Source organism: Xiphophorus couchianus, chromosome 12 (genome assembly GCF_001444195.1).
Source record: "Xiphophorus couchianus chromosome 12, X_couchianus-1.0, whole genome shotgun sequence".
Taxonomy (NCBI): Eukaryota; Metazoa; Chordata; class Actinopteri; order Cyprinodontiformes; family Poeciliidae; genus Xiphophorus; species Xiphophorus couchianus.
Window position 1 is genome coordinate 26476376 of NC_040239.1, and position 19680 is coordinate 26496055.

At 38.5% G+C, this 19680-nt stretch overlaps 1 protein-coding gene and 1 long non-coding RNA gene across 2 annotated transcripts; both read right to left on the reverse strand.

The window, feature by feature from the left end:
• Window positions 1–386: 386 nt before the first annotated feature.
• atad1a (ATPase family AAA domain containing 1a) lies at window positions 387–11173 on the reverse strand. Its single transcript, XM_028034769.1, has 10 exons — window positions 11026–11173; window positions 10423–10623; window positions 10034–10132; window positions 9795–9915; window positions 8775–8975; window positions 8117–8223; window positions 7937–8026; window positions 6963–7013; window positions 6560–6732; window positions 387–1567 (listed from the first exon to the last, which is right to left on the reverse strand). The coding sequence occupies exons 2-10, from the start codon at window positions 10594–10596 to the stop codon at window positions 1438–1440; spliced, it is 1146 nt and encodes a 381-aa protein (XP_027890570.1). The 5' UTR covers window positions 10597–10623; window positions 11026–11173; the 3' UTR covers window positions 387–1437.
• Window positions 11174–15411: 4238 nt separating this feature from the next.
• LOC114154219 (uncharacterized) lies at window positions 15412–18403 on the reverse strand. The gene is made up of 2 exons (XR_003597522.1): window positions 17906–18403; window positions 15412–15604 (listed from the first exon to the last, which is right to left on the reverse strand). It is a non-coding gene; the product is annotated as an uncharacterized LOC114154219 (long non-coding RNA).
• Window positions 18404–19680: the final 1277 nt, after the last annotated feature.

Consider the following 19680-nt stretch of genomic DNA (forward strand, 5'->3'; position numbering starts at 1 on the left):
GTATGTGTGATTTAAACTCTTACACTTTTTGATTTATATTGAAAGCACTTTGAATTGTCTTGTACAGAAAATGTGCTACGTTATTAATTAGTCAGGCTATCTGCTCAGGTAGCCAACTTAGCATCATCTGTTAAACGGACATGCAGCTCATGTTTTGCCAACTGCAGTTTTAAAGAGACTGTGACAAGACATCGTTAGTAAATCCAACTACTGTGCTTTCATTTTGTGTACACAAAGGTTTTTAATAGTAACTATTAGACTATTATAAATTCCATCGCATTGCAGAGTGTCAAAGTATTTGTCTGTAGTAAGTACAGCAGTGTTACCTTAGTGACAGTGGGAGATAATCTTTCAGTTTCCATTTCAGTGTCTTCTCATGTTTTTTCCCCTGAAGCTTCTCATCAAATATTTTATTTATTATTAGGAAATTAAGCCTTTTTACAGCCATGTACATAAATGTAAATAATTGAGGCCTTCAGATATTTAGATGTTGCCGTGGTTCACATCATTGCTGATTTTCATAAAATCCAAGCACACTTTTCACTTAATTATAATATCTTCCATTCTGCATTTGGCTCTATTTTCATTTCAAGTTAAAAAACTGCACAAACGCAGCTTTGAAACCGAACTATTAGACGCTTTTGTTGTGGCTGAGGTCCGACCAAAAATGAATATCCGACGCATTTATTTAGAATAAAACTCCTCAGGAGCACAAGTTGTACGTCTCAAATGCTGGTTCTCAAATTTGACTCTACATGTATGGATTTACAATATAAAAACAAAGACGTAACTCTTGAAAACAATTAAAAAATAAAGTGTTATGTAATCCACAAACAGAAAATATGGATGAAACTCCATGTTAAGATTAGCTTTAAAAACATTCAGTCACTACACTTTCCATCCAATTTGGTGAGATAAAGGGCTCGGAATCAGAAATAAAGCCAATTTTAGATCTGCTCTGTAAACACTAGTATTTCTTCAATTCATTTTTTTCAAGGTGCTTTTGCGCTCAATCTGGCAATTTAGAAAAATAAGGCTGATTCAAAAGGCCACTGTGCCAAAAGGTCACGTGTTTATCGGCTGCTCCTTTTCAGATGAACTCTCGGAGCATTTAATGGTATTTGACCTTCTACGAAATATTAATTATCACCGAAACGCGCTCCTAGACAAATGGAGATTGACAGTTCTCTCATGCATTAAGCTAGCAGCTGGAATTGCACAGTTCTCATTTATTGTACCTGGTCACATGTACGGGTGGGAGGAGAAGATGAGGGGTAATGCTCACTACTGTATTAACATGGCCTGCAGGATTCTACCAAGCCGAAAAACTGGATTTTTGTCTCTTGCCTTTCCAAAGGCACCTTCCTTGTGGTCTGCGTTCAGAGCTGGAATGCGCAGCCACTAGAAAGGTGAGTGGAGTGTTCCTAACAATGGCACTCAGTCCAGAGGAACCTCTGCCACGATGGGTAGAGTAGCAGCAGTGGCCTGCTTGGATTCCTTCATCTTATCGAGGCCGAAGAGCAGGTCCAGCTGCGTCACCGGCCGCAGCCGATCCTCGTCAACGGGCCTGAAATGGAGAAAGTATGAAGGTCTGAGATCTTCTGCTTAAAATAAAACAAACATCAGTTTTAATAATAAACATTTTTTATAGTAAGTCACAAATTACAACAACCTTCAATGTGATTTACAGGGATTTATAGGCCACACAAACCAGCACATAACAGAGGAACTGAAAGACAGTCATTAGCGATGCACGAGTTAACGGCTTTACGTCGTCGGTATCGGCCATTTCTAAACATACTGGTGTCGCTCTCTCCACTCAAACAAGGCAGGTACTAATAACTGATGGTTATGTCCATCTTGTTGCCGTTTGTGTTCCTGGAAGGAGGAGTAGAGGACGGTCATGCGGTATTTGTTTAGTAAAGAACTGTGGGGTTATCAGCAGTGTTCGTGGCGTAGGTGTATTTTTTTAAGGTGTTAAAAAGATACATACGTGTAAGTATTGTATAGCGGTGCCGGCTTAATTTTTCTTTTCATATCAGTGGATTCAAAAAAAAGATTAGAATCATACATAGTTTCAAAATAAAAAAAGTTAAATTGCCAAAATGTGGCGTGTATTGCTTCCATTTCTTATTGGTTTTTGTTAAATTACATCTTTCTTCTAGCCATGTTTCATGTTCTTAAGAGAATTACATGCTTAATAAATGTTGTAATCCTGAATCTTTGTGTTAATAAAGCAAACTAACTTGTAAATGTGAAAGTCTGTGGCACCACTGTGTGTAATGAGGAATACATTATCTACATCGGAGCCGTCTGCGTGTGCAGAGCACGTGTCGTTTTCTGTGAATGCTCATTTGACACCACAAGCTTCTTGCTGCCATAATGAAACACTCTATGTATGGAGCTCTGAAAAGAAAAATAGTTTGGTTTTTTTTTCTTCAACAATAATGTGTTTCTTCATCAGGGGATTTCAGTGGTTGCTTAGCAACAGCATAGAAATGAGTTGCACAAATAAGATCTTATAAGAGCCGTTTGCAAAGTTAACCAGATCCATTTGGCTTAATGACTTCCAGAACTGTGTGATGCTGATGTTTTGTTTGTAGGCAGTCAAGTCACCATGTTAATGGAAACATTGATGAAAATATTAATGAAAAACCAAAAACTTATTGAGTGCAGAAAAACACCAAAGTTGTCTTTTGATCAACAGCAATGGCAACGTTACCAACTCATGGTTGATTTTATTTACTCTTAAACAAGGATGTTAACTTTTCTCACTGATGTGAGTATTCAGCATTTTCTCTCTGCTGTTCACTGACCTGAGATCTGCTAAGATGATCTAGTCTCAATCTTAATCAGTTTGAAAATCTGTCGAACGAAGGATACAATTTCAGCTGGATGTAAACTTCACATTTATTTAGCCAGACAAAAATCATTCCTTAATCTTTTACTCCTTTTTTAGTCCCTTCTGCATCAGGCCTGTTTATCCACTGAGACAAAAACATTTGGAGAATGGAGGCTTATCAACAAGAGATAAAAAAAAAAAGTTTTTGGTTGTTGTTGATAGAAACTCCAACAAGTATAAAGAGGTGAAATGACCAGCCATCCATTCAGTGGTAAAGGAATAAGCAGCTAACGTGGCTGATAATAAAACAAGAAGACATCATCAATGGTGGAACCAGACTGAAGCTGGCAATGTGAGCGGAAACCAGTCAGAAACCATGGCAACCTACCCTGCCTACTCTGATTGGTCCTGTCTGGTAATTGTCAATAAAGTCCACTAGTGCCAAAAAAAATCTAAAAAAAAAGACATAAAAAAATTTACTTTAAGACACAAACCTAACTTTTATTTCTACAAGTAGTAACATAGGACCTTTAGCTCTAAGAGTTTTAAAGCACCAAAGCAAAAACCAACAGCAGGAAATCAATTTATTCAATAATCTTATGTTCAATAACTCTAAATCACATTTGTCACATTAAATATATAACAAAGATATTTTTCTAGTAAACCACATAAACATTGTTAATGAAATATAAAGTACTAAAAGGCAACTACATTTCATTTGCTTTTAAATGAACAGGGAACTAAAAACGTTCAGCCTTCCTGACTTTAGATCTTCATATTCTGTGGACTACAAATTTATATACTTATATCTCCTATCAAAATCTTAAACATGAGGGAAGACAAAGGTAAATGCAATGTAGCAATCAAATGGCTTTTTCAATTTCAATTTCATTCAACTCCTTTTAAATTCAAATCGAGTGTTATCAGTTCATCAAAAGTTTAAGAACATATCTGAAGCCATGGTTCGGTGTGGAAAAAAAAAAAAAGAGACTCAGGAACCAGTAGCCCACCACTATTGAGAATCACTTCAAAAAGTAGTTTAGTAGCTTGATATGAGTGTTTTCTGTCCAGGTGGCAAACATGGTTTCAAATAGTGATTACAGCAGTGCTGTTCTGAAAGGTTTAGCGCCGTTTTTAAATAAGCACTTGGAAGAAGTGTCTGCCTCACTGGAAACAGCTGAACAACAAACCGGTGTTGTTGCCGAGAGCTCAAGCTGCCCTCCACTGGAGTACAACGCTGCAGACTGCTTGTTTTTCTTTTCACAGCTTTTAACACTGAATTTTTTTTAGAGAATCTGTATCTTTAAATTTGCATTAATATATTTTAATACTGTGACTTAAAGCTCACAATTAATACTGATATTAAAAACAAAGTATGTTTTGTATTACAGTACTGGCCACTTTCATAACCCTGTACAGCAGTGACGTGCGGTGAGGTTCATAGCTGGTGAGGCACTGACGTCATCAGAATCAGATTTGCAAATAGATGCATAGATTGACAGCAGTTTACAGGTTATGTTTCACTTCTGCATCCTTACACATACAAACTGTAGCTCACAAAACACACATTTCCTTAAAAAACAAAACAAAATAAATGTTATTACTGTCTTACCTGCTTCGATTGAAAGTCCACTTGAGAAAACTTTTTTAGTGTTGTAATGTAGTCATCCATGTCGAAAGTCGGGATAAGCGAGAGGAAAAAAATCACTATCTCTATTATAATCTATCGCTGCACTTGACTTGCTTCCCGAATCGTTTAGCCTAGCTCGCTGTCACTTACTCGGCAGTTGAGGAGTGAACAAGACGAACGTCTGGGATCTTGAGCGCCCCCTGCCATGAGGCAAGAGAACTGCCTGCCTCACCTCGAACCTGTTCTCTGCCGTTTATAATCGCTCATTACACGAAACACGTTACACAAACACAGTTGGTGACAAAAAGCACTGTACATTATATACATAAGCTAAATTATTGGAAATAAGTTCACATATTAAATTTGTTTAAACCATTTTATTGACGCCGTACAGCAACATGCTCTCTCCGCTTAGCAGCCAGCGCAGAGCCAGGGGTTGCGCAATCCAAGGTGAGGCAGAGCTCGCTGCTGCCTCACCGGCATCGCTTCCAAGCATTTGAATGGGAAAATAAGAAAATTCAGCGATTTTGAACAAATAAAAATCGAAATTGGTGAAGCTACATGAAAAATAAATATTTTTTAGTACAAACCACCGGATGAATATAACAATTTAAATTACTTTATGATTATATATTTTCTTTCTTTCCATGATGGCTGGTGAGGCACTGCCTCACCTGCCTCCCCCGACCGCACGTCACTGCTGTACAGTATTTGCATTTAACGTTCACATTTGATTAAATCTGATTTGACTGATATTTTTCTTCAGTAAAACGTAATTTCAGTTGTTTGTTAAAATTCCTGGATGAAATATGGAGTAAGATTTTATGTGCTGGGGTGGATATTTATTGTATCATTTTATCATTTATCGTGAACATTTTCTTACCTTTAAGAATTTTGATTGATCGTCACGATAGATTTAAAACTGATGGTGAATAAAATAATTATTTTAAAAAAACAGTAGTATTGGAAACACTATTTTCCCCACTGTTTGTTCCACAAGAGAATCAATATGTATCAGTAAATTTGAAAATATAATTAAATGCAGTAACTTCTGCAGCTTAGAGATGTAAATCGCACTTCTTTACGTTAAGTGTCCTGAAGAAATCTATTTCAAATGCAAATGAATGTGCCAACCATAAGGTTTCCTAAAAAATAAGTAATAATTTGTTGTTTTTGTCCCCCATAATCTTCATTATCATTACAATAATATTGCAAACCCCTATTATGTGCTAGATATTGAAATAAACTAGCTATTTTCTCCTTCATTATACCTAAATTTATTCCAGGCCAGTGGTTTTAAAACCCAAATAACTGCTGGTATGCTCGTGGTGTTGCTGTGTTTTTTTTTTTGTGGCTTTGCTACAGTTGTGCTCTAACAATAAAAATTAATTCTAACAGTTACATAGCTATGATACATCAGCTTTTATAAATCATCCCATTTCACCTGCTACTTTACAACTCCTCATTCAGTCAGGTGTCATAAATTTCAAGTCATAAATATCTTCGGCTTTGCAGGCTGCACAAAAATGACAGTAACGCGCCAAGGAAGCAGATCCGTCTGTTGTTTTTATTCATTGGCGTGTGGGAGGTTTTGAAAATGTGTTTTTAAATGTTTTCAACATAAACGTGACAAACAAATAAAAAGAAAAACTAGCCAGCTGTAATTTATCGACATGAAATTCATCTTCCTCTAATTTAAAGGCAGGCTCAAACTGTCAGCAGCAGGAAGCGTGAATGAAAGTGGAGTTAACAGAGTGGAGAGGATAATTAGCTGCTCCTGCTGGACAGCTAATCTATGTATTACATTTTTTTATTACTATTATTACTTTTGCAAGTGGTTGAAATGAACAAAACTAACCCAGTCCTGTCACGGGTGTAGTTCTTTTCTGAGCCAAAAGACGGAAAAATCTTGTTTGTGTACTTTTCATCCCAGCTGTTACTTTCATGGCTTTCAGCACACTTTGAAGACACCAGTTAACCTTAAGCATGTGTTGTTGCAAAATCTGAATCACATGACTGCAACACATGAATCACATGACTGCTGATATGCATCGTTATGACACGTTAAGTGCAGGTGTGAGACCTACCCTTCCTCCTCCTCGTAGCTCTGCAGTTGCTGCGCGATCTGCCTGATCTGCTCCTTGCGGACGAAATCCCTGACCCGGTACATGGCGGCGTCGCGGCAGAGCTCTCGGAGGTCGCTGCCCGAGTATCCGTCGGTCTTCTCTGCAATCTCCTTCAGATTTATGGTGTGGCTCAGCTGCGTGGGACAGAAGGACAAACGCTGCAGTGAAAATTACATCGCGTTTGTCACTCGGCCGTCCTGAGGCTATGTTTTTGTCTGTCAGTGAAAAGAAGGCTGTAAAGCCTGATGGGATTTATTTTTTTTATATAGTGACTGGAAAAGAAAATAGAGCTGTGACGAAGTGACTTGAGAGACTGGCATGTTGGAGAAAAAAAAAAAAAAATTTTTTTTAAATCACAACTCACATTTTCTCCTGCTAAAATCAGCCGGAGGAGGTCTTCTCTCTGCTTTGCATTCTGCAAAGACAGAAGCACAATGTTAGCTTTGGGTTATATAGAAAACATTGAACTAAACAAATAAATCATCAAAGTATACATTGTCATTCAAAAGTATTTTAACAATCTGAACTTTTCCTGTATTTGTCAAGTTATAAGCACAAACTTCAAATTGTATGTGATTAGAATTGCAAACACAAGGTAGCACATAATAAATAGATGGAAGCATAATGATCATTTTACTCCACAGTAAAAAATAACTGAAAAGTATGGATGCAGCATTCAGTCCCCTTTACTCTCATACCCTTAAACGAAGTCCCCTAACTACTAAATAAAGTAGAAATGAGGGCTCGGCAATTTGCCTTGAAGATACAATCAAAATTTTTTTTCAGACCAGTTCTGATTTCAACTGAGTTTTTTTCTCACGTTCTTTTCTTAAACAGAAACTCAAACTGACAGAACATAGTTTCAAAAATATGGCTTTTATTTCAAGCATCCCTTACATGACTTGTATGATTGAGTATTAGGGCCTGGTTACATGAACAATTTGTTTAATTACAAGAATATAATTATAAAGTCAGCAGAATATACACGCAATTATACTAAAAGGACAATCATCGTCACATCAATTATAGTCCCACAAACAGAAATGCTGCTCTTGAGAGACATTCCTGCATTGCAATGTGTTACTTTAGGACATCAGTCACATAAGGAAGTGTGATTTCTATCCCTAAATTGTGCACGACAACTGTATTTTCATATTTAGTGGTATTTATTTATTGTTGCTTTCATTGAACAGTGGAAAAAAATGTCAAGGACTACTTTGCAGGGTCTTAAACATTATTAATTAGAATTTATCGTGACAACAATAAATCCAAATTCTTATTATGATAAACAATAAACGATACAATAAGCACCCACCCCAAGTGCGTGCGTATACTGACCGGCAGGCCGACATGAAACGTGGCAGGCATCCTTCGCAGGATCGCCGGATCTACATCCTGCGGCCTGTTGGTGGCTCCCATCACCATCACCTGCAGTCCCACAGAACCACAGCCGCTCAAACACACACTGTGCCTTTAACACAGATGATGCTTCGGCAAACTGAGGACGCCTAACTTTACCTGGGTGGTTAAAGAAGTCTCAAGGCCATCCCACAGGCTCATGAACTGGGCCTTCATCATGGCTGTGGCCTCGTGGTCCAGACTGGAGCGGTTCCTTAGAAATGACTCTTAAAGACGAGACGCAGATTAATTTCAGTAAAACTCACAGTGAATGTACACTGCAAAAGCATAAAATGTTACAAAGTATTTTTGATCTAGTTTCTAGTCCAAATATCTTGAAATAAGACTAGAATAACTTGAGTAACTTTTAAGATGGATGTGGGAGCTTGTTTTGAGAAAATAATTCCTCAATATTGATGAAAAACTACTTGTTCCATTGGCAGATTATTTTAATTATCACAAGACATTTTTCCCCAGTATATAAGTTATAAGTAAAAATAATCTGTCAGCAGACCTCATACTTTCTCATCAATACTAAGAAATTATTTACTTAAAACCAACCCATATATCTTGCTGAAAAGTTACTTGTAAATTAGTTTTGTCTTATTTCAAGTCTAATAAGATATTTTCACTAGAAACTAGACAAATACATTTGGTAAGATTATATGCATACAAAACGTAAAGAATGAAGTACAAAATGAAAAAGAAATTGACTTTCTTCTTTAGCTCTGCTAATGACCTCAACGATCTAAATGTACCAAAGTGGCGTACAACTCACCGATCTCGTCGATAAAGATAATACAAGGCTGGATTTTGATGGCCAGCGAGAAGACGGCGGAGGTCAGTTTCTGTGACTCCCCATACCACATGTCTGTCAGCGTGGAGGCCTGCAGGTTGATAAACTTGCAGCCTGAGGCTTTGGCTGTTGCCTTGGCAATCATGGTCTTCCCACATCCCGGAGGACCAAACAATAAAACACCTGTAAACAACAAAAGATAAATCAGAGGGAAAATAAAAAATCAGCTGAAGGATTGAACTAGATTTCCGCAGCAGCTAAATTTAGGGCTTGAGCCATTCTGGAGCTCGGTGTGCCAAACAGTGAAATAACTCCACACACCTCCCTCTACAATTCATGCACTGTTGTCACAATGTCACATGGATAAATCTGGTAATTTGATATTAAGCTGACTGACTCAGAAGGATTATAAAAGGAATTCAAATAGCTTAGTTATTATTTTGAACGTCTAAGAGAACTCGGAGAATGTTTTTTTGTGACCGCATGTCTAGTCAGAGTGACTAGAAATACTTGAGAAGTAAATGCTGAACATCTACTGTTGTACATTATGAAGGTGTTTTAAGTAGCTATTCCACTTTTCAAATCTTTTATAACTTGATAGAAAACTAACAAAGTTTGCTCAGAAGATGGCTACTACTTTAAATCTTTCCATAGAAAACTGTTGTTTATTATATTGAAGTGTAGAATACTTGGGATCGGACTTTATGCTTTGCAAGCAGAGTAGGGATAAAATCAGTAATAAAACTAATTCCATCTGATTTCATCATAGCAAGTTATCTGCATTAGAATATGTGTTTTTGTGACAGTAGTGGGCTTCATTCATTTCCAGCTGGACTGTAACGAGGGCAGAGAGAGAAGCTAATAATGCCGGCGATGGGAATCGTACCGGGATCAACTGCTTTGAGGATTGCAGCCTCTGCATATGGTGCGCCTGCTCTACCACTGAGCCATGTGGTGATCCTGGAATATACTTATTACTATTTTAAATGTACTTTGGGTTACCTTTAGGAGGCTGGAAGAGTTTAGAGTTGGGTAAAAGGTGTCTCTTCTGAAACGGTAGTATAACGGTGTCCTGCAGCTCATTAATGATCTCATCCAGACCAGCTATATCTCTCCAAGACACCTGCAAAAAAAATCCCACATAGAGTCAAGGAAAGCACAATGATCCAGAAAGATTAAAAATTAAATCAATATATGGTTTCAATAATCCCTGCGCTACAGAAACAGAAGGAGAACTTTACCTTGATAGTTTGGGGATCGACTAAGAGAGATGCGATGTTCATCTCATACTCAGTCAGTGTGATGCCCTCCAAGCCTATTCTCCTCATCAGCTCCTCTGCCTGGAGTTGGGATATGCAAGTCAGATAAAGACAACGGGATTCCAGAGTTGACAGTATATGGTGCGTTGTCAAGGTTACAGTGAAACAGTCACACCGTTTAGCTATTGGCACCTCTGGTAAAGACGTACGGGACGAGAAGATGAGAATAAGACTGAACAAGAAACAAACACTCTGTGGGATATATTTAAAAAAAAATCACTGAGGTTATATTACTTCAAAATGAATGTACTCATCTTTAGGCTTTGTACACATCTTTATCACGTGTGTCTGGCACCAAATGGCTGACATACCCGTTTTTTGGCCTGGCTTTTCTGCTTAGTGGTGGGGTCCATCGCCTCCACCACCCATTTGATGCTGTAGTACGTGGCAGCACCAAAGATGCTCAACCTCACCAACATGCCAATCACTTCATTCCTGGACAAGGGCCGCAACAGGGCGTCTCTGGGCAGATCCTTCAGCAGCATCTGTGCTGGCTGATGTCAGTCCATTGGCTGGAAGAGGAGGCGGCGAAAAAGCAGCAGATCGACACAGAAACAAAACAGAAATAAGTAGTTAGATTAGATGTGCATCATTAGAGCGTGATTTGGTCATTAAACTCATCTTACGTCAGGTGTATTATATTGTGAATTATGTATTTAAGCGTAGCAGTTTATCAATAAAGACTTCAAATACAAACTTTGCCAGTTGTGACAGAGATTACATTAACTTTATGCTGCGAAGGACATTCGTAGGTTAGCAACTGTCGGTACGCCGAAGCTTCTGCTGCGCCAAGTATTACTTAAATACCGCGAACTGTTTCAACCCTGGAACTATTTATACAAAATTAAATATTTTATGCTTCCACGTATAATTTAGTTTATTCGTCAAGACCAAAAAAAGAGAGACAGACTTACCAAAACTGAAATGAGCTATGTTAGCAAAACCTCACTGACGGCGCAACTGTTTTTGTGGCTCGGGTAGGAACAAACACTTTTGTTCCTGAACGCACCGTTCCTTGACAACCGCTGGATGGCAGCGCTTTCACGAAGAACGGTCACACGTATCAGCACCACGGACAGCACTTTCATTACCGTCACACATTATCTAAACACGGTGATGAGGTGGTAGCACTGTTGCCTTGCAGCAAGAAGGTCCTGGGTTCGATTCCCGGCCCAGGGAGTTTACATGTTCTCCCCGTGTCTCTCCGGGTACTCCGGCCACAGTCTCTCTAGGTGTGAGTGTGTGTGTGCATGGTTGTTTGTCCTGTCTGTCTCTGTGTTGCCCTGCGACAGACTGGCGACCTGTCCAGGGTGAACCCCGCCTCTCGCCCGGAACGTTAGCTGGAGATAGACACCAGCACCTCCCGAACCCACTAGGGACAAGAGTGTTAGAAGATGGATGGATGGTAATGAGGTGAAAGACAAACGGAGAGCGGATATATGATTTCATAAAACAACACTACCAGAGCAAAAGTTAAGAACACCTCTGAATTTTTTCTCTTTAGACTTTTAATAAGATTACAGTTATTTCTGTCCAGTTGTTGCACTAACTGCTTGTTGTAAATACAATGCTCTAAAAAATATTCAAACTTTCAAATTCAAATAAGAAAATACAATACTAAGAAATTCAACTGTTTTAAGAAACAGTGTAGCCTCTAACGGGCTACCTGTACTTGACTATCCACTGACTTCAACTAAAACAATAGGGAGTTAACGTTGTAATGTTAAGTTGTTGTTTTTTACATATGAAATGTATCCATATAAAAAGCCCAAACCACATGACATTTGTTATGGATTTTGTGTTTTTATGTGATTGTACAGTAGAAGGAAAAACTCATATAACGGTAATTTAACTTTACTTCTTTGGGCAATAAAATCTGAAAAGTGTGGCCTGCATTTGTGTTCAGTCCCCCCTAGAGCGGTATTTTGTAGAACCAGCCACTGTAATAACTACAACCACAATTCTTTCTGAGTATTTTTCTACCAACTTCACAGATCTGGAGACTGACATTTAAAAGACTGACATGTCTTTAAACATCCATTTGCTAGTTTTGCAAATGGATGAAAAATTCCAAAAGCTGCTTAACAGTTATAGAAAGGGTTCAGATGTTGTAATATAACAATAGTGATTTATTCATTGAATACTGAGAAAGGTATAAACACACCTTGTCATAACTTTGTTTAATAATTGCACATAAACACATAAAATAATTTTTTTTTTTTTAAAGCCAATACTTCTTTCACATTGCTTTTATGAGAACTGTCCCGCTCATGCTTTGGATGTTGTGCAGATGGAAAAATTCTTGCTTTTTTTTTTTTTTTTCTTTTAAACTTTTGGACTATTGCTTTGATGTGTAGCCATGGCAACAATGTGTAATTTTTACCGAATGGTGATTAACATGTATAAAGTTCAAATAATTCTTGACCTACAGCCCTAGAGCTCATAGGAGCTTGAAAGTAGGCGGCATTGATGAAGAGTAGAAAGAGCAGAGAAAGAAACGGGAAGTCCAAAACGTCTCTTTCATTGATCATAATGGGCAGGGATCATAACCTCGACTCTCGCTCCCCGGCTTTCAAACCACATGGCCAGACAGAGGTTTAAAAAGGAACGGCAAAACCAACTCAGGCCAATAACCGACTGTGTCACCCAGCACACCTAGCTGTGAAATATCAAGATGCCTGACTCACTTTCCGTCAGAAACAAAATTCTTGATGGAATAAAAATGTTTTGTCTTTTAAATCTGTCAGGGGGGTATGAGTAATTTTACCGTTATCTGTAAATAAATGAAGAATGGTTTAAGATTTTGCCAGAATATTGTGACACTTTTACATTTACACACCCCTTTAAATGGTTTGCTTTGTTTCCAAAATGTGCCAAAAGTTGTTTTTTTCCCCCCCTTTTTATATACAAGTTCTCCTCTAACTTGTCTTTGTGAAACATGGCGTTATCACTTTTGGACTGAACATATCTCTCAGGAACATCTGTAGATCCTTTAAGAACACTGTGATTAGACACCAGGCATTTATGAATGTCCTGGGGGTGGGCTACATGCAAATACACCCCGGTGTGAGATAGCACATCTGAAGACGTAATCTTTGTTTGTCTTCCAACTCCTTTCCAGCACTGTCTGATAATGAATAATTCAGCCTTTCCTAACATCAGCCCGAAAGATAAGCCTCTAAGAAATGGCCCATTTTAATATGCAATTCATCACACGGGGGGACAAACGGATTAATTGTCACAGATTGCGAGCCAACGACCACATGTAACTTTTTACCAATGCGGCCCAGTGGAGAAAGAACAGCAGAACAGGAAAATTTACCAGATTTTCAGTGCATTAGGGAAAAAATGTATTTATTTTTCTTTATTTCTTTCAGCCTGCAGAAAAATAACCATCTCTTTAGGGCGGTAAATGAATTCACCACAATGGATGCAAGTATTCCATCTTCTGCCAATATGCTAAATGCAGTCAAGTCCACCGTTGTTCTGCAAAATGATACACACGCTGCTCCTGCAGACACCTTTGGCTGGGAAAAATGCTTCATAAAAAGCTTTTAATCCTTCTGTACTGCAGAAGCGAGTCCCAGGAGATAGCAGCCTATAACGGGGGCCATTTTGATGAGGCTGGGCATGAAAGCATAAGTTTGAATATCTGCAAGGAACAGCCTGGCTTTACATTCCAGCAATGCCTGCAGCAGCTTGCCTAAGCAACCGTTCTCAGGCAGGTGGGAGTATAAGAAAATAAAACACACACACACACACACATTTAGCTCCCTGTAAGCCTCCATCTACTGTCACTGAACCTGAAGTAAAACTCAAAGCTTAAATATTTAGCATTCTGAAGCTGCATAATGTTGAGAAAATGGTCTTTGTGCTGTTAAAAATTCTGCAATGTGATTTTTGGGATGTATTGTTGAGACTCTTTGTTAGCATGACAACCACTTTTACTGCTTCTATTTACATGAGTTAAAATGTTACACTTTGGATATGAAAAGAAAATCTGCTTTCAACCCTAGAATGAGACATTAAATTACAGTTGTCACATTTATCATCTCATTTGTACAACCTTCTAAGGTCTTGAATATTCCCCCTAACTCGTGACATTTTGCTCATGCATCCAGGCCCGTAAAGCTATTTGTGAATTAATAGTACTGCAGTCCCATTGCTAGTTTGACCAAGAGCTTTAAAATGGGTCTATGTGGGGCACTACCACAGATTAGTTTTTTTAAAAAAAATGAATGTTTGGATGAAAGCTGATTCGGAAAGTTCACTTGTCGTATTTTAGCAAAGTCATCCACAGAGATTTGATGCCACCACTTCAGACTTGCTTAGTCAAAGAAATCCTGAATCTGACTTTGAAATCTGTCTTCTTGCGAATGAAAACAAAACTCATACCTCATCCAGGAACTCAGCGTATTTCATGTTACCTGCTTTTTGGTAGTTAGATCCTCAGCAAAACAACGTAGCTACTGTAAAACGCGACAGGCCAGCCTCTTCTGAACCAGACGCTTCTGAACTTTAACCTCGCTGACCTCATCGGCTTCAAGGTGCGTCAGATGAAAGGCTGCTGGAACCAAACACTACAGAACCGGTCTGATGTTGCTGTCCTCTGCGAAAGTTTACCACCAAACAGGAAGTTGGTGCAACCCTCAGACTCAGTTTGACTTTTTTGCAGCTTCGATGTCATTTTCATGGTTTTTAGTAATGTCACCTGGCTAAGGCGATGTTTGACAGGCCTTTAAAAAAAAATCCCCTTTTTTAGTCCTTATGATCATTTAATCGACCTACACTGTTTGTTTTCTTTGTCACATTTTTTTGGGAGGAGCAGGAAAAGGAGCCCGACAGAACCAAACATCATCGTGTCACTGCAGCAAAAGAATTAGACGACACAGTGAGGCGTCCTTAGGCCTTCTGCACTCTTTGTTCATTCTGCCAAGGTAAGTCTTGTGAGTCTCCAATCCAATGCCACCGCCAGGGGAAGGTGATTACAGCTGCAGCTCCTGACAACCCTTCCAGACTTCACCATGGTTACGGAAACACTGAGAATGCACCAAGAAAGGCTGCAAAAAAAAAAAAAGTGATAATTTGTTTTCTTCTTTCCCCTCTATCACCTGAGACAGGTGAGAGAAGACTATGCATTCCCAATGGCACGCCAGTCCATGCATATATATTGGGCTGATCTCAGATCTCTAGAAGAGGAAATAACTTTGTTGTGCGCAGATCCAGTGGGGTGGAAATTCATGATAAAATATTCCAGGGGGGGATAAAATATTCCGGGGGATTTAAAAAAAAATTTTTTATTTTTTTTTATCATTTCTGAAATATTTCACAGGCTTGCGTTGTTTTCCTCGGCGCTGCCGCCGTATTTTTGTGCTGTCAAGTAGGCTTTGTCAGCGGGCTGATAATGATGGCAGTTTGCAGCGAGTCGGTGTTTAGTGGCAGTACACTCAGCATCTGCGAGGATGACAGTGGGAAGTAGGAGCCAATTATCGCCTGAAACAAAGCATTACATTGTTAGAATCAGGAACAGTGACAGGAGGAAGGAGTCAACTCGCAACAGTGTGGAATTAGAAAACACGGAAACGCCTTTCCTAATGCGAGGAATGAAAACGTCGTGTTAAATTTAGGAACAGTCATTAGTCAAAATGGGGGAAAAAAAAAATATATAAATATATATATTTTTTCACAGCTTCAAGATAACACTAATCCAACTGTTCACTAAATATTATCACGTCAACTCAACCAGATGTTTGTTCTCTTCATTGGCTGCCAAATTTGTCGCGCCCCTCCAGACAATGTCACTGTCACACAAAATTGAAGGACAACTTGGAAAATGTTTTTTCAACGTATTTAACTTGCCTGATTCAGAGCTAATGTTACAATGTCACTGAATGGTCTTACACCTGCTCCCTATTGGACAATTTCAAGTAAAGTTTAGTTTTACATTAGCTGGGTATTCATTCTATCTGGTGAGATATTTATTGTTGAAATAAAATGTGACGTTCCAAGACTTCCCTGCTTCTTTGCTACAGCGGTTCTTGAATATTTGTATGAGTTGTTATTTTACATTCCCGTCCAAGACTGACAGATACAGATACCAGCCTGTACGGTGATCCTGAACAGGTTTAAGCAGGTGTAGATATGATTTCTTTTACCAATATGAAAAGGATTGCAGGATAAATGGTGCTTGATAAGATAGTCCAGAAAAATATGTACCTTTTTTTTTTGTTCACAATCCAAAGAATTTAAAACACTTGTTATAATGTGCACTGATTTATTTTTGTTGCAGAGTGTAAGAATTTGAAAAGAGAATTTTTTTTCTTAATCTGCAGCACCTACGCTATTTATAACTCTTGAAATTTTTCACATTATTTTATGTTACACCCAAAAGCTATACTATATTTTTGTTTAGATTTTATTTCGTAGAGCAGCAAAACAGTGAAGTCAAAGGGAAAAATGATCATTTTCAGAATATCTTAAATAAAACTCTGAAGTGTGGCACTTATTTGCATTCCGTATGCCTGGGTCAGTATTTTACAGCTAAAAACTGAAACGTCTGACCATTATTTCTCCCCAGCATCGCTCTGGACGGCAGTCTTTTTCAGCCTCTGACAATTTTTCCTTCAAATCCCCGCTACTCATCCTCACAATTTTATGACTGATCTGTCGAGTGTGCTCTTGGTCTTCATGATCCTGCTTGTTTACTGTTTTCTACTAAACATTCACAAAATGGCTGTATTAGTGCAGAGATTTTGATATTGCACACTTCCCTGATTATTACCTGTATTTTTTAAAGTCATGCAACATTTTTCTTCCACTTCACAAAAATGTGATACCGCTCTTTGTTGTGGCCCGTCACTCAAAAATGCGGGTACAATGCAAAATCTCATCAAGTAATTTTTGGTCCATTTTGCATTGGAAATACGTTAGTAGGCTTGAACTAAGGCAGAACTCATTTACTGGTAACTTTTGGTCAAGTTATAGGAGCTTGTTTGAAGTCAATAACTTGAATTGACAGATTATTTCACTTATAACAAGACATTTTTCCCATTTTATAAGTGCAATAATGTACCAGTGGATCTAGTGTTTTATCATCAGAATTATGGAATTATTGACTTAAATCAAGTCAAGTCAAAGTTTATTTATATGGCACATTATATGGCCTCAGCTGACCAAAGCACTTCACAACAAACACAACATCACAGGTAAATAAATGATAGGATGGAAATAAAATTAAGTGTAGTAAAAAAAAGATTTATAAGTCAAATATAAATTTGGCAGAGATACCAAAAGCTAGTAATGTGAATAAAAATCAAACAATATTGAATTTTAGCTGCAGCAATTTTCTTCCATCCTTTACCTTTTAACTGGTGTTGAAGGCCGGGGAGAATAAATGAGCTCCTATATCTTGCTGAAAATATACCTGTGAGTTAGTTTTGTCTTATTTCAAGCACACTAAGATATTTGCACTAGAAACTAGACCAACAATACTTGATAGGTTTTTTGTGTTTTTGCAGTGTACTACAGTAATATGTGTGGTTTTACCGTGACAAAATACGAAAAGGTGGAGGTGTGAATGCTTTTGCAAAGTGCTATATATTGAGTAACATGCCCCTTTAAATCATCATTAAAAAAAACATTTTTAAGGTTTTTGTTTCCTTCAGTGGGTGTGAAGGTTTTTACTTAAAACCCTCTTTTCTGACTTCACAGAGCTGGTTGGGCTGATCCAGTCAGGAGCTCCAATCTCCGACCATCTCAAATGAACAAGGCCACTCTATGTTCATATCCACTCACCACTGCTGTGAAAAGCGGGACTTGTTTCTGTAATCTTCTGGCATGAAGTATTCTGAAAGGTGCAGATGAAATCGAAAGGATCCGCTTCAATCGCCCCAAAAACATTTGCCATTATTAAAGCTCCAGGTGAAATCAGGTAGCGAAGCTGCGGCGGGTGAGGATGACGGCCGCCCTCGCGCTGGCTTCTATAAAGCCCGGAAATGACGGAGCCCCCTCCTCGTGGGGTGGATGTTTAAGTCGGGAGCGTGTCCCGTTGAGTGAAAACAAGTGGCTGGTTCCAGGTCCAATTCATCAAAGTGACAGTGCTTGGCCACATGGAAATGAATGAATAAATAAAAAGGAACACATTCAGTGTGCGGATAAAGAGGAGCCTGCTGGGTAGACGCCGCCAGAGATTGGCTGTCACAGTGTATACCATCCAGGCCTTCTGGGTAAAATGACATCCACCGATGCTGGAAGCCATGCGGAAATCGCAGACAAATGATGTTTGACGGTTGAAATAATAATTGGAAATAAAATAAATAAATACATTCTTCACACCACTCACTTTCACTTCAACTCTTGTCTGATTGTGGAAAGATAAAAGCAACTTAGCATCAACTCATGCTTTTAACACTTACTTCTCCTTTTGAACAAATTTCTTTAAGCTCATGTTGTTTCTAATCACCTGTTGCCCAGGCATAATGTCTAGGCAACAGACACTATGCCCATTGAAAATACATGTTAATACATTTTTGGGATAATGATCTTTCAATACAAACAAGCAAATAATTGAAATTGCCAAAGCTAAGTTTTCAGCTTATTTCTTCAATCGTTCATATTTTCATTTTAATGCAGGCCAGGTTTTTGAATAAAATGTTGCCTTTTTAGGGCTTTAGAAATATATGTGCAATTTAACCTTAGCAAGGTTAAATAAACGCTGGGAGCGTTTATCTCCCAGCAGCATATCTGCCTTTATTGTAGAAAAACTGGTCTATGGTGTGGAATATACCTTCATCCACTTAATACTAACTAAAACCTAATATAAAGTGTAACTTCTTTCACTTTTGCTAAATGTCAAGAATAAACAGAACTAAATAGTGTTTCTTTTTTTAAAAAATGTTCTGTATGCTTGTGATGAAAAAACAAAGTTCCTGTTCAGGTTCCCTCTGAATGAATCCTCAGTTAATCTGTCATTCGGTGAATTCAGGTAAGCAGGACAAACTGTTTTCTTTTCCCTGCAAGGACCAAAAGTTTTCCTTCCCTGTGATTCTCATTCAGCTGTGTCGCATCATTCCTAGAGGAGGATCTGAATCGTAAACATCTCTATGTTATCTCAGGCAAAATCCTCTTTGGCCTGGAGACGACTGGCGGTTTGGGGGCCGCCTGGCTTTTTGCTTGCTGCTCAGGCAACCGTGCTGATTCTCGTTCATGCTTCCTATTAATCAATCTTAAACACCCGTTGGCCATTTTATCCTATTAATTTCGTGATGAAATGATAATTGATGGAGGTGATGTGGTGCTTTCTGCAGTAAACAGAGACTCCTTCAGGATTTTCGGCTGTGTCACCACCTGCATTTGCAAACGACTTGAGGCACGTCGCTGTCACAGGGCTGCCGCGCCCCCTAGAACTACAGTCTAGTCTCAAAGCCCTTCTGTTGGGAATGCAGAGGCAACATTTTCATTAGCTGACAAAAATGACCAGACGAAAGTAGTGGCAGGTGTTTTTTTCCCCTGTAATATGTAGGATATAGCCTGATTGTCAAACCTTATAATTTCTAACTGTAGTTAGCATT